The sequence below is a fragment of the Oryzias latipes genome, chromosome 7 (genome assembly GCF_002234675.1).
Source record: "Oryzias latipes chromosome 7, ASM223467v1".
Taxonomy (NCBI): domain Eukaryota; kingdom Metazoa; phylum Chordata; class Actinopteri; order Beloniformes; family Adrianichthyidae; genus Oryzias; species Oryzias latipes.
In genome coordinates, this window is record NC_019865.2 from 18,814,099 (window position 1) to 18,829,725 (window position 15,627).

The following is a 15,627-nucleotide window of genomic DNA, read 5'->3' on the forward strand; positions in this document are numbered from 1 at the left end:
CGCGGAGGCACAGTTACAGGTGGCAGCGATGCTCCTCAGCGGAGACACCAGATTGGTGCGGCAGCCTGTTGCGTTAAACTCAGGCAGGAGGCGCATACAGAGAAGTCACACCTGGAAATCTCTAAAACAGGATTAGTTTTCTTCATGCATGTTTAAAAAAAATGCATTTTGATGTTCTTGCTGGTCTTGATATGGACATCTGTTTAAATTACTCTGGGATTACTTCATCGCATGCGCAAAGCAGTCACCAATGAAAGCCAGCGTGTGATGTAGGTGTGTGCCTTACATTAGAGAACTCCAGCACCATGGACAGCAACCAGTGGACATCAAATGACGACCAGACCTGCATCTGCCATTTAATCAGTCACTTTCATATCCTTTTTAGAGCTTTAATAGTTTTAAATGACATGTTCATATTTTTTTGAAACATTCTGAATGTTTAGTTATAAAAAGTATGAAATGTGCCCACCATCTTTTAATCCTAATGATATAAAAAAAAATCATGGACATATTTTAGTTAGGTGACAAATCCTCATTTTAAAGAATCTGTTAAGATAGAAAGAATGAGGGTTTTTTTTTTTTAAATGGTAAAATATATTTAAATTGATTCAACACAAATGCAACTAATACTTGTAACGCATTGTTATGAAACTGACCATTTTTAAATTCTGATCTAATTTGTGACAAACAGTTTGGATCAACTGCATTTTGAAATACTGATGCATGCACGGTATGTACAGTGGCTAAATAAATAAGACAGCTACACTAGATGGTTCTGGAAATTTACTGTAGGTGAATCTGGTTGCCATGGTAACTGCACTTGTACCAAAGGCAGAGTTTTGCTAATCAGTCACAGGCTGAAGCCAATAGAAGCTTAATGATCCTGGTTTGCATTTGGCAAATGATGCTCAGATTACATAAATGTAAAAATGTTTGAAGTAAAGATATTAATATCCCAGATCTAACAAAAGCAGCCTTTACTGTGCCAAGAGCAACTCTGTAGGTGAATTATGCACCTTTTTTTTGTTCCAGTCGATCACATAAACCCCATGCTTCTGTTTTGGTGGCTGAATCTGCACTCCTAAAGCTTTATTTTGATGAACATGAAAAGCATGACAATCAGCTGATATGAGGGGATCGTGAAACAACAGCCATCCTTCAACAGACTGCTTCAGTTTAAATCCATTTAAAAGGCCAACGGCCCCAAAAAGAGGGGGAATGATCCCCACAGGGATAAACAATCCAGACTTTAAAGGAAACACGCTGAGTTAAATGAGTTCTGCTGTCACTGGCCTCTTGAGGTTCATTTTATCGAGGAATCAAAAACCGCAAAACACTATCTAATGTGGAAAGGCATAAACATGGATGCAATACAGACGCTTTTGAGGATAAAATGCATTTCACTTATTAGGCTTTTCTAAGCACATGTATACTTGTAAATCACTGATTCAACACATCTTTACACTTTGCATGCAATCTTTTGATAGGAAAAAAACAAAGCAAAACATGGGGACCCCTGCTGTGTGCACTGGGATGAATAATGAGAACAAATGAGCACAAAATATATTTAGAAACATAACTAAAGCGAAAAAAAGAGGCTGAAGATGACCTTTTTTCCCTCTACTCATTTTGCAGTTGAGACAAAATCCTGATTTAAAAAAAACAAGATTATGAAAGAAAGGTTACACAAACTATGTATCCCAAAAAGTAAACATTGTCAGGTTTATTTAGATCAAAACATGGAAGCAAGACATGAAAACTCACTCACCTACAAGACCTTTTAGAATCAGATCAAGGAAATATGGATTTATAAAAACAAATTAAAAAAATTTGAATAAATTTAAATTGTTAACTTGTTTAGCAAAGACCCTTGGTGATTATTCAGATTTTTCTTTAAAATAACTAGCCTTTTTTACGGGCCTTTTTTGCATTTCTTCAGCTTCTTGTTGCTTCTTTGTTGTTTTCATTATTGAGCACACAGACTTTTTGAAATTATTTTTTATGAAACAAATGTTTTTTTGTAGATAAAATTCTGCAGCGCAGTTTTACCTAATGCAAGGCATGACTCAGTACTGTCCGTTTACCAAAACAATGCTTCTGTCATGATTCATTCATCTTTTAAACCCCCTTTGTCCCTTTCGGGGTCCCCGGAGCCCAACCTGGCCACTCACATTCACACCTAGGGACAATTTAGAGTAACCAGTTAACCTCTGAAACATGTTTTTGGATGGTGGGAGGAAGTCTGAGTCCCTGGAGAAAATGAGAGGAGACCATGCAAACTCAACACAGAAAGGTCCCCCCTTGGTGTTCTGTTTCTGTTCTGTCATGATTACAATGCTTAATTATGCAGCCAAAATTATCCAGTCAAATGGTCATGTCTCCCAAAACTAGACTGATAAAATTGATTAATTTAATTGTATCAAGCTGATTGCAGGGTAGGCCATATTATATTTCAGAAGTAAACAGATTAATAATCTAAGCACAGATATAAACTTTAGCTTGTCACAGAATTTAAGCGTAAATAAATAGACTTGTAATGAAGAGTTGTTATGCTTACCGTCTTTGATAGCTTCATTCCTAAACTTTATGGCAATAAATGTCATTACTGAAAGCCGCTTTTGTGAACAAAAACAATATTTCAGGCAGTTATGTGACAGTGTCAGGAACTGGTGGTGGAGGACCCAAAATGCAGGAGACCAGGCTTGGTGACAGAAAATAAAATATTTAATAAACAAAATGAAACATGACAAAACACATGGAACAACAAAAAGGTGACACAACAAGGCAGATTACCTCAAAACCAGACACTTATAGGCTGAGGGCAATTAACTAAAATGATAACAGCTGTGGATCATGATGGACCAGGAAACAGTGTGACTTGAGGGCAACTCACAACAAGACCAAAAACCAAACCAAACCACACAACCCTTACAGACAGCTAAGCTGATAGCTTTTGTTCCCACTGTTTACCAGAAAATAGAAACAAAGATTGATCCCAATCCAGAGGCAGCCTGATCACTCTTCAGAGTCACTTGGACACAGAATGGTAGCTTAAAAACAAAAACAGCAGCAAAAGACCAGATATTATCACAAATGTTTCAGTAAAGTTTTTTGTAAATACTGAGTTAAGTCTGAAAATAATTCCAAGTTGAGTCTTAAACCGCACATTTCTAACTCAAAAACACTTTTGTAATCTCTGGAGATTAATTGAACTGAATGGTCTGCATTTAAACCTCTCGAGACCCTAGCAAATATTTGAGCTAACCCTCTACACTCGCGGTCACGAGGCTGAATTAACCACTGTGGTAGTATAGCCCAAAATGTGGTGTCCACGCATTGTTAAGTCCCGGTATTTGAGTCAAAGTCAATCGATAACTATGGGAAGTTATTATGTAGTGTGACTGTGGACTATATATGTGACATTCAATTCAACAATTGAATGTATAAATACATATTTATCATTTGATTTAAAAATGGATGAATTCCATGTAACATGCAATCATTTTTATGTTCAAAGCTAAATTTTATAGAATGAATGACATTGTCATTCTCAGAGAAGAACAGAAAAAGCACTGAACACAGGTAGTGTTAAAAAGTAAACTAAAACTTTACCACATACAATTCAGAACTGATAAAAATATTAACTATGAATTACTATCCACTGAGATCCAGGAAAAATGTTACCATGAGATATTGTTGTTAGAAGCTCTGCTGACTTTACTGAGATTCATGGGGCAGTCTGTGGTGCTTTTTAAATATATCTTTCAAACATTTCCAATGAATGTACTATGTGAAACAGCAACGTATATAGTTCTCTGTGGACCAAATAATACCTCTGGACCAATTTAACCCGTGATACAACCTGGGACAAAGCAATATCCCAGTTACAATTGAAGATGATTATCTTGAAGTGTTCAGTAGTGCTTAAACTTGCACGAAAAAAACCTCAATGGGACACAAATATTTTTCTCTGTATATTTGATGAAAGGTATGTAAACCTTTAGTGAGCTGTGAGTGTGATCAGCTCCAAACAGTCTTAAATGACCAACAATTATCTGTATTTATCGACTGAACAGTCCTTAAAAAACTGAAACAACCAAAAATAGAAATGTCTGCAGTCAGAATCAATTATGAAAAAGCAGGTTTAACAGATTAAAAACTCTCCAGATGACACACGTTTTCAAAATAGAGCTGCTCCCCTTAATGTTGACGACATTTGGAAAGAAACCAGAAACTCTGCAGGGAGACCATGGAAGGTAGTTGATAGAATGGAAATAGGAAGCTGCAAATGACTCTTAGCAGCATGCCAAAGCTAAGACAGAGACTTCTGATGTGGCTTTCGCGACTTTTCGTAATTTCTGCGCGTGATAGCAGAGCAGATCTTTCCATCTGTCTGGAGCTGGCACAGAAAAAAAAGTGATTCTATGTCATCAAGCAGAGGAGGGAAACAGCAGAGAATGCTGGATGCCTGCAGAGCTCTCTGGTTTCCACAGTAACTAAGAACAAATATAGTAACCTACACCAGCGGCTATTCAACACCGAATCTCATGTGAAAGCGCACTAAGCTATTTTGGTGAAATAACCCCTTGTCAAAATAACAACGCATTCATACGTGTATGCTGTCATGTATGTGCTGGACTTCATAGTTAAAAACCTGAAAACACCTCATGCAGTGATAGTGCGGTACTGTATGAGCAAAGGTAGAGGGTGTTTTCAGTAGATCTTATAACCAGATTACTCATTGGTTTTATTTCTCAAATCAAGTTTGAATTCTATTTATGTTTGAGTAATGTCTGAATCTACACCTAATTATCTGCAGCCCCTCAAAGATTTACTGCCTTTCTCACTGAAACTTGTTCTCCACTTTAAAAGGAAGTATTTGTCTCCCCATCACACATATTAATGTGTAAATAGCAATGAAATCTTTTGATATAAACACAATTAAATCTAACTATTTCTGTGATTTTTAATCAACTTCAATTTTTTTTTAGATTCTCTCATTTTGAGAGAATCCGATATGATCAAATCTGAACGTGAAGACAAACAATGATAAATGGACTAACGCTGAAATCTCTGTGTTCGTTTTTTTTTTTAATTACAAAGAACTTATTTGTTGCTTTGTTCAGGTGAATTAAGACGTTTAAGAGAGTTTGGATGTCCTGAAAGGCTGAAGAAAAGGGCAAGCACATTAACTTATCTGGCTAGACTTGGAATAATTTCAATACGTTCAAATGCTTTCCTATAAGCTGCTGCGACTTCTTACCCTGTCAGTTAATTCACTGCTTACTTACACCTTTGGTCCAACAGGTTTTATGATTATTTTTTTCCTTCCAATAAAACAAAAAAACTAAGGATCTTACACCTGGGAAACGAAAAGGGGAAAAAAAAGGAGACTTATTTTTCTGTCTTAAAAGAAAGTTAACAAATGTGAAAAAAATAATTTAAAATAAGGTACTCTATGTAAACATACATACTTGGGGGCAGCCGTGGTGCAGCGGCAGGGCGGTCGACCCATGATCATAAGATTGCAGGTTCAATTCCCGCCTTGCCCGCCCATGAATCGAAGTGTCCTTGGGCAAGACACTGAACCCCACCTTGCCTCTGGTGGTAGGCAGGCGCCTGTGTTTGGCAGCGGAGCCGCCACCAGTGTCTGAATGTGTGTGTAAATGGGTCTGTGACTGTAAAGCGCTTTGTCCTTGTAGGAAGAAAGGCGCTATATAAGTATACGCCATTTACCATTTACCTGCAATATAGCATAAAGGTATGCTTGTGGTTTACATCAAAGCATTCAGTTTAGAATAACACAGAAACTGGCAAGTTTGCATATTCACTGCAACACGAGTTGTGAGCCAAACGAATTATTAATCCTTAAAGAGAGACAAAGACCCAAGAAAGTCTCAAAAGCTGAGGGATGTGTTGTTGCATCCTGGAAGTACTCCCAGCTGGGTTTACAGCAATGTTACAAAAGATTAGATTCAAGGTTATTACCACGAAAAAAGACAAAAATCTCAAATAAAGTAATAAAAAAATGTGATTATATTTCAATGGGTGTAAGTTACTGAGAGGATTCTGGTTTGTTTTCAGTCGTGCTTTCTTCATTTTTCTCCTGTGCTGTTTTCAGGTTTTTTGTGTTTTTGCCCTGTTACAGTCATGCCATGTGCTCATTAGCCTATCTGCAGCTGTCATCATTTTGGTTAAGGATCCTTAATGTATTTGAGGCTATGTCCAAATTCTCTCCCTAATCCATAACTACAAAAAAAAAACTACATGATGCAGGGCTATTTAGTGCTCTGGGTTTTAAAAGCAATTCGGACACCATGTTCACTACTAGTTTTTTTTAACGGCAAATATGATGTCACTGATTTCCCAACATAAAAACCAAATAAATACAAACATTTTACAAAGACTAGTTATGAATCCTCTGCGTCCTAATGATGAAAACATGGATGGTTTAATTGAGATTTTGTTTTTACAACAATTGTTAAACTGTAATGCATGGTGGGTTATATCTGTCAGTCTGGAGAGCATCAATGCAAAAATTTTGCAGAGACTTCTGAGAAATTTCTTGGGCACTCGATTTTGGAATTAGTGGCTATGTCCAAATTTCAAAGGTTGCAAAGGCTGCAAGGCTTCAATTTGGACACAGCGGGAGATTCGGATGGCACTGCAAAATAGCGAACGCCCTATATAGAGCACTATGTCGAGAGTAATGAAGGAATTTGGACACAACCTAAGAGGGTTTTTTTTTTTTAAATTCAGCGTCTCAGTGAGTGTTAATGGTTTTGTCAAGTTTATTAGAGTTTCTAAATCTCTGCCAGTAAGTATACTCCTGCATTTTGTGTTCTACACCATCAGTTCCTGACCATTACTGTTTTTATTTAATTCAGTTCTCTGAAATATGTCCTGCAACACTACATTGATTTAATATTTAATTGTTGTTTTACAACTTTTGCTCACCTGTCCTTAATTCTTCTATCTTGTCTTTACATAACAGTAAGGTGTAGGAGTTCTTTTTTCTTTCTGTTCTTCATAGACTGTCTGACTCAGCTCAGCTGGTGTGCAGCCTCTCTCAAAAGTACCAACTACTGTGACGCATTCAAAGACAACAGGAAACTTTGTATTTGAGCGTTTTCTTAAACATGAAGCAATGATGCATTTGATGTGTACTGAATTGCTATAAGAATAAATCTGACTGCTATCTGCGTCCACCATAGACCAATCCCCTCAAATAAAATGATTTAATGCTACATTCGTTAAGATTCTAGGTTGACCCTTATAGGTAGAAGATAATTGGGGTAATATGTTATTTTATTTATGGGGCGTTTTACTGTCCAGGGTTAAGCTGTGTGTCGGATTGTATTAATATTGAGACATTTACGACTGAGCGGAGGGTCCGTGAAGGCAGCGCTGCAGCCGCCAGAGGAGAAGCTGCAGCCTGACGATGGTCGGCTGCGGAGACGGATGGTCAGGGCCGTCCCCGTGTGTCCTCAACATGCAAGTGTAACACCGCGTTCCCCCCTGGTCCTGCTGCAGAGCCAGGCTGCGCACCTTTTTTTTTTTTTTTTTTTTTAGTTTTTTTTTGTCCTCCTAAATGATGGACGACGACTGTGTTTGTGAATACGACTCGACCTGGGACACAGAGAGTGATGGAGACGACCCGGCCGGAGAGAGCCAGACCCGACGGTCAAACCAAGACAAAAACAAATCTGCGTGGGCTATAGTACGTGCTTTTATCGACCGTCCGACACGCCGTTTTGCAGCCGAATCATCTTGTCGTGTCGCCGTGGACTCTGTGGGGTTTGCGCCTGGAGCGGCTGCTTAGTGTTGGTATTGAGGGTGGAAAGCGGCCGTTAGCCGTGTGCCCACAGTTCCACAGCCCTGCTAACTAGCCTAGCAAAGAAAGGGGGTGTCGAGATAGTAATTAGGGAGACAATCTGTCCTTTTCTGGGGAGCACAGATCCATACAAACAGCTGGTTCGGCGTGTGTGTTTTATTACAATGTTTTGATTTTCTACAACTCCCAGTACCACCAGCAGTCCTCCTCAGGATCTCTCATTATTCTTGCTTTATTTTTGCATAAATTTAGAGAAAATCTTGAACAGATGTGTCACGCTCTCGGCTATTTCTTAAGGATGCTCCACTTTTTTTCCTTTTTTTTAATGCTGGATTTATTTCTATTTTTAACAAGTCACTAAATCATTAGAAAAAATGAAAAGTATTGTGTACACTTCAAATGCAATTTATTTTGATTTCTTTATTTTGAAAAACAGGTAAAATAATGCTGGGCAATTAAAAAAAACTAACAAGCTATCTTCGTTGTTATGTGCTATATTGTTTTATCAAAGTCATGGACCAATTTCCTGTTTAATAAACGCTTGAGCACATTTTTTAAATATATTTTGAGTAAAAAATTACATTATAAATATTAAATGCCTAAATTTATTATATATCTATCACATTTTATGTTAAAATCGTTTAACATAACCCAAAAAATTGATGTTTATTTGGAAATGTAAAATCTTCATCGGTTTTATTAATTTGACGCAAGTAAACAAGTAATAATTAAACGTAAATGTCTATATTTAAGAAAAGAAGCAGCATTTTTTGATACTTTATCAAATAAAGAATGGTTAAAGGCAATGACTTTTCTTGTAAATAAAAATAATGTTTTAACCTACATTTAATTCCACTTCACAAAATGTTTTATTTTTAAAGAAAATCGGTTGTAGAGAAGAAGATCCGATAACCTTAACTCGGAAAAACTTTCAACCAGGTAAAACAAATTCATGCTATTTGTTGACTTGATGAGAAAAATGATGTTAGAACAGATAATGTGGATATATTTCAGTGTGAAATTAAGATTTCTTTTGACTTGAACTCACTTATAAAGTGTCAAGAAAGGGAATACTGGTTGGTTTTAAGAATTTTTGTTTCCTTTCCTAAAATATTTGCTTTACAAAAAATTAAAATCTGGAAATCAAAGAGAAAAGTGACCTGTTAGAAACTTTGATGATTCAACACTTATTAAAGCTGTTTTTTAACCATGAAGAGATTCAAAAATTAAAAACTTAATAAAGAGAAATAAATAAATCAGTTCCTATGAAAACATGTTTGCCGTTTCTTAAAAATCTTTGGGGGAAAAAGACTTTTTAAACCTCTAATCTGTCTATAGGATTTTCGTTTTTGTCCTAAAAACTGTTCCGTTTTCAAGCATTTTGCAACAGTTGTATAAAATAACCTGCGTACCTTTTTGTCGTACGGTGAGGATTTTTAGGACAGTTTGAGAAGATCATGGAATGATTTTGCCTTAGCTTTTGACTTCAAGTGTCCCGTTAACATGAATACTTATACAATCTGCATAATCATCATTTCTGATGACTCGCTTAGTGTTTTGCTTGTTTTGTTTTATTCTTGCTGAATAATGTTTGACGCACGGCGGCCAATTTGATCTTGCAGTGGCATCACACCCCCAGAAATATGAGGGCAGCAAGGGACATGCAGAACTACAGGAGAGGCTACCCTGTAAGTACAAAACACCAAAGGAAACACTTGATCAGCTGTCAAAATAAAATAATAAATATTTTTCATGTTTTCATTTGCTGATTTGTTTTGACAGAATCTGACGGATGATGAGTGCTCGGAGGACAAAATGAATAACTTGCAGTTTTATCTCAATAAGTTTCCCTCTGCTCCTGATGGTAAAACGCTGAGATGTTGATTCAGGTTTTAGTGGAAAGAGTGATGGGACTCAGCATTTTTCTGGTTCATTGCAGACATCTACATTGACTCATTCCTCAAAGAATGGAGGAATGACTACAAGCGACTGGAGAGGGTTCACTCCTACATTCAGTGGTAAGTTATAGGTGAGGCTTTTTGTCTGATTAAAAGCAAGTAAACTCATTCTACAGTTTACATACACTTGTAAATAACACAATGTCATGATTGTCTTGACTTTCCAGTTATTTCTACAACTTTATTTTTTCGGTGATAGAGTGTTTGGAGCAAATACTTATATGTTAAAAAAAAACATTCATGAAGTGAATGACATCATTTTATCATAAAAAAGGTGGAGAGATGGTGTCCGAATTGCTTTTAAAATCCAGGGCTCTAGATAGACCCACACTATATAGCTTTTTAGTAGTTAGGGAGTAGGGTGGGAATTTTAACACAACCTGAGTGAGGCTCAGTGCAGAGCTGAAGTATACTGTGAGTGGATGCAAATGAAAGTCAGGTGTGTGGCATCCAGAGACTGGACGCTGGGGTTGCTGGGAGATGATGTGCATTTAGAACTCTGGAGATGATACTTAACGCTTGTGCTATCTTAGATGACCCCACCCTTACATTGACGTGTTATTCCTACCATGACAAAGGTGGATAAAGGTGGAAAGATGTCATGTGATCCATGGACACCAGTGAAGATCACAAATCATTGAAGAAAAAAGGTTCAGAGCACTGTCTAGTGGGTCTAGATGACCCAACTCCCAACGTTAAAGTGCCTAGGATAGCACAAGGGTTAAGTAGCACCGGAATACAGGGCAGGTTTCATATTGTTCAATTGAATTGGATACAATTTTATTTTTACAGCCCAATATTACAACACAGTCTTCTCAGCGGGGCTCATACCTCATCGTTAAAAAGCCATATTATTTACTGTGATTTAACTTTTGTGATTTAACATTTATGAATTTCTGATCGAAATACTCCAACAATAATAAAATAAACCATGTGTAGTATTTCTTTTTTACCAATCACTGCTGACATCACACTACCCACTACTATGTTTGCTGCATTGATCTAATCCCATCAGGTGGTCTTTTATTTTGAAAGGAAGTCATGTGAACCTCTGTTAAAAGTTGTAAACTATTTCATATTTCAAAAAATGTGTCTTTATGTTTAATTTATGCAAAAAATGTATGCAAAAAATAAAACATATAGTTACAACAACATAGATACAAATCAGTGTTTTCTAAAGGGGGAAGTAAGACTTTGTTGCTTTTACATGGCTGTGGTCATAAGAAATCTACTCCAATGGCTCAGTTAGTGTTGACGGTTGCAGACTTCTGACCTAACCCTATAAATTGATGAGAAAACGTTCTGTCTTCGTAATGCTCAGATTCCGACTTTTCTTTTGATAGATTCCTATTATTAAAGTTGTTTTTAACGTTAGTTTGAGTGTATTTCATCTCCATGCAGTGTTTTCTCTGTCTCATCATAAGGTTGTTTCCACTCCGAGAACCAGGTGTGAATTACATGGCTTCAGAACTCACCAAAAAGGAGATTGAGGTACCTGCACCATGAACGCGTTTGGAAATTGCGTCTCTCCGTGATGTCAGAGCATGATGTCAAATAAAACACCAAACTCCTCCTGTCAGGTCTATCTGAAGCATTTCTCAATCGATTGTTTTATCCAGAACAGTGACAGTAGATCTGAGCCAAAGTGCAAACGTGACCCCCTTATATACCCAGTGCTTCCACGTAAAAGACTTTGGAAAGTACATGCAGCCTTACTTCTGCTAGTTTTTGGCTCAAAGCATCTACTGAGTAACAGTAACCTGAATGCTTCTGTGGAAAATACTTTCTGCTCCTTTTAGTGCATCAACACTCTGATCACACAGTCTGTGCAGCTGATTTGATTTATCAATGCTGATGTGTATAAATGCACGTTTGTTTTTCTCCTCCTATTTCACTCATCTATAAAAGCCTCATGTTAATAAGAGCAAATGTGTAACTTTGTTAGATTCCAACCAGCAATCTGAAAAACATATGGAGGTGTCAGCAAAGAGCAAAGCCAAGTTAGATTAAAATAGAAATATATTGTCCTTCATGCATCAACACTACTAATAAACCACATCAATCTCAATAAATAGCGATGATGGGAAAGAGATAAATGTTTTAAATAAAACAGATCTTTGTTCATGTCAGTCATGATCTTTCAAATGATCCAATTTGTGTTGTTTTCTTTTTACCATCAAATGTCATTTAAAGTTTTAAAGAAAGGTAAAAGTGTGCATGAAATGCAGCAGACTTACATTTTTAACCAACCTTTGTGTTGGAGGTTCAGGCATTTTTATAGTTTTGCATTTTGCTAGTCATTGCCAGGCATCCCTTCAATCTCCACTAAAAGGTTTTAGAGGACAGCCTTCAGTCTTTGTCATCTAACTGTCAATTCTGATCATTGACACTTGTTAAAAACAAAAAGAAAAGGAAGAGAAAAAATGTAAATAGGTTATGGCTTCTTTTTTTCTTTAATTGTGTCATGTGTTTTGCATTCTCAAGAGAACAGTCAATCAAGATTTTCTCAGGTTTTTTGAATATGAGGCCGTTTGTCCTACAGCAAACACTTGATCAAAGTTAGATTACATAAAACGACAAAATAATGCACGTTATGAAACGTTTGGAATGTTTTAATGTTGATTTGGCTGAAAATGAAAACCCAAAAGGTGACCGTGCTTAAAAACCTCCACAGGGGTTTTCCCCTTTTGATATGAGTTTCTCAGCTTGGTAAAAACAATCTTTTCAGCACATTTTTAAAAAATCTTTTTGACCGTCCAATCTTGCTATTAACAGAGGATTCTAATAAATTTAGTTATTATAGTTTTGTACACAAGAATAATGTCAGATATAAAAAGAGAGGCTTCTAGTAAGAACCAGTTTAAAAGTGTAACTTTTTACTGAACTTAATAAAGTATTAGCTTTTTAAGAATTGTCCTAAGTTCTTTTAAAATGACTTTCTGGGTGTTTTAATCATTAAATAAAAACATTGTAAACTCTTTTGGGGGTTTGGTAAATGGAAATTTACCCAATTAACCCGTAAGAACACATCAGTGTAACAAAAAAATATGCAAAATGGATTCTGTGGTCCACTTGGTTTGTGTTAAAATACACATACTTTTATTTTTGAGAAAAAATGGGTCTGGGTTCTTACGAGTTAAAAGTTTTTGTTTCATTACATTGGAAAAAAGAAATTCTCCTGATTTTTCCCATGATGCCTTTATTCTGAAAGACAATGGCATAGAATAAGGTGTTTATTTCATGTTGCTGTCCTTTGTCATCAGGAGTTTAGGAAGAATGAGGTCGCCAAAAGGAGACTAGTGGAGTCTTATGAGCTCATGCTGGGCTTCTACGGCATCCGTTTAGTTAACAAGGAGACTGGGGAGGTGAAACGTGCCGAAAACTGGAAGGAGCGCTTTGGGAACTTGGAGAGGTACTGATAAAATATCTCTATCTTGATTAATGTTTAGTTTTTATTTGTCCTTACGTCTCGAAATGCCTCCTATTCTGCAGGAACATGCACAACAACCTACGGATCACTCGCATCCTGAAAAGCCTGGGGGAGCTGGGCTTCGAGCACTACCAGGCCCCGCTGGTGCGCTTCTTCCTGGAGGAAACTCTGGTCAAGAAGACCCTCAGCAGCGTGAAGCGCAGCGTCCTCGACTACTTTTTGTTCGCCGTGCTTGACAAACAGAAGCGCCAGGAGCTCGTGCGCTACGCTTACCTCCACTTTGAACCAAAGGACAAGTTTGTGTGGTGTCCCAGAAAAATCCAAAAACAACTTAGGAAAGCGGAGAAAAGGCTGGAGGCCGTTGGAAACGGAGACGGAAAGGAGGAGGTCCTTTCACGGGGTAAAAACAAAGATGGAGACACAGGTGTACAGCAGAAAGAGGAGGGAGGGGATAACAAGCCTCCAAAAGGAAGCGATAAAAGTAAAGACAGGAGCAAACAGTCTGAGGCCTCAGCAGAGACCGAGCCAGTCGGAAACGGGAACGTTTCGATTGAATCCGAAAGTGAATTAAGAAACGGAAACGACTCTTCTGATGATGTTCATGAAATGGATCAGTCAGCCAGTCCTGACGTCGGGACAGCCCAGGTGGACCCCGGCGCGCAGAGACGCGCCACACAACAGGCCGACAGTATGCAAACAGACGCCGACATGGAAACGGAAAAAACCCCGAAAAAGAAAAAAGAAGACACGGTCCAGGCCAACAGCATCAGCACTGCAGAGGACAGTCCCCAGATGGAGGAAAAGGCAGTTTGTGTCACAGGTCAAACGAGTCCATCTTTACAGACTCAATCTAAAAGTTCCAAACACTCCCCTTCCCTCTCCTCCGAAAGGGAGGGGAAAATCCCGCGAACTGATTTCAGCCAGGCGCCGGTTAAGACGGAAGAGGAGGAGCCATCACCAGGAAGTCCGTCAGAGACTAACCGGATGAAAGGCAAGCAAAGCGTGGAAGAGAAAAGCATCAGTGAGTCAGAGGATGTGGAGATGGAGTCCAACCATTCAAGCTCAGATCAAAAAGTGGAGAGTTCATGACCACACAGGGCAAGCACTGGTGGATAAAGGTTACACGGGGACAAAGTCAATTCAAGGCCTTATTTCTACTGTTCTTTATGCTAAGAAATGGATCATTTTCACTTTAAAGAAGGGAAAGACAGAAGTTATTTGTTTGCCAAATATGAAAGGTACTTGATGTTCATCTTTTAGTTGCTTGAAATTAGATTTTTTTTTTACATGAAACAATTCTAAAAACAGACCAAAAATAGACTTTAAAATCTGAGACTTTTTTCTTTCCTGCCATTTGAGCCGTTGTATACTTGCTGAACAATATTTAACTAAAAGACTTGATCTTATAGTCAAGGAGGTCATTGTTTAGTTAAAATGACATATTTCCGTTATTACCTTGAGTCTGGTTGGTTTTGTGAGGTTACGTGTGGAGTTGACTCTAATAAGCTGCCGCTGTGGATCAGAGGGCTCACAAACTGACTTCAGTCATTGCTGCTTTTGTGTTTTTTATGTTTTAAAAAAAGGTAAATTAACTTATTTTTTGAAATAGGAGTGACAAAGATTAAAAAGACATGTTTACTATTTCCACAGAACACATGAAGCATTTTGAAGAATGCATATCAGTTGAAGGTTTCAGCCTTTGAAAGTCACTGGCATTTAAGATGTTTTAGCACTGATCTCGTCCTCGTTTCCATGTGAGCAGAGCTTCATGCTGGTTTCTGTTCCTCCTTCAATCCTGCTGTTCCACTAGAACCAAGGCGGGATTCGGTTGAAATTCGACGTGTATTGCACAGTCTGCATGTTGCCAGGCAGATTCAGGAAACGGACAAGTGGGGGGAAAAACTGGAAGCCTCGCCAAAAATGTGAAAAAACTGGTGATTGTAAAATGTGTTTGTTTTTCCCAAAAAATCTTCATTTACAGTCTGTGAAAGTGTTCAAACTGTAAAGATGATTGATCTCTTTTGGGTTGTTTCTTTTTTGTTTTTGTATTTGCACTTGATTTCCTCTGTTTACTGTTAAAGTTACTGTATTTACCTGATAAGATGCTACTTACTTTATACAAGTTGTAATGTTTTTCCTGCTACCTACCTGGCTGTTACGGAGCAAAATAAAGTCATCATATTTTCTGATTTCTTTCTTTTTTTCATAAAAGGCTGGGCTTTTATAGTAAAAGTGCTGCAGTTGCTGAAAATGACAATAATGCTGTGACACAACTCATTTGTCATAGTTTGTTCCATTAGTTATCATGCCAGCATCTGTAGCTCTATGGATTAATACATTTATATTATGAAGCTTTATCATTGTTTATAGACAAAGACAAAATTGTATGTGCCTTTCTGTAAGTG

General features: G+C 37.6%; 1 protein-coding gene across 2 annotated transcripts; it reads left to right on the forward strand.

The window, feature by feature from the left end:
• Positions 1 to 160: 160 nt before the first annotated feature.
• On the forward strand, positions 161 to 15,411 carry LOC101160557 (opioid growth factor receptor). Of its 2 annotated transcripts, none has more exons than XM_023957140.1 (7): positions 161 to 273; positions 9,457 to 9,522; positions 9,617 to 9,698; positions 9,774 to 9,852; positions 11,217 to 11,283; positions 13,056 to 13,204; positions 13,285 to 15,411. In XM_023957140.1, the coding sequence occupies exons 2-7, from the start codon at positions 9,478 to 9,480 to the stop codon at positions 14,309 to 14,311; spliced, it is 1,449 nt and encodes a 482-aa protein (XP_023812908.1). In that variant the 5' UTR covers positions 161 to 273; positions 9,457 to 9,477; the 3' UTR covers positions 14,312 to 15,411. The 2 variants fall into 2 exon arrangements, with proteins under 2 accessions (XP_023812908.1, XP_011475680.1); XM_011477378.3 differs by lacking the exon at positions 161 to 273 and adding an exon at positions 5,706 to 7,720.
• Positions 15,412 to 15,627: the final 216 nt, after the last annotated feature.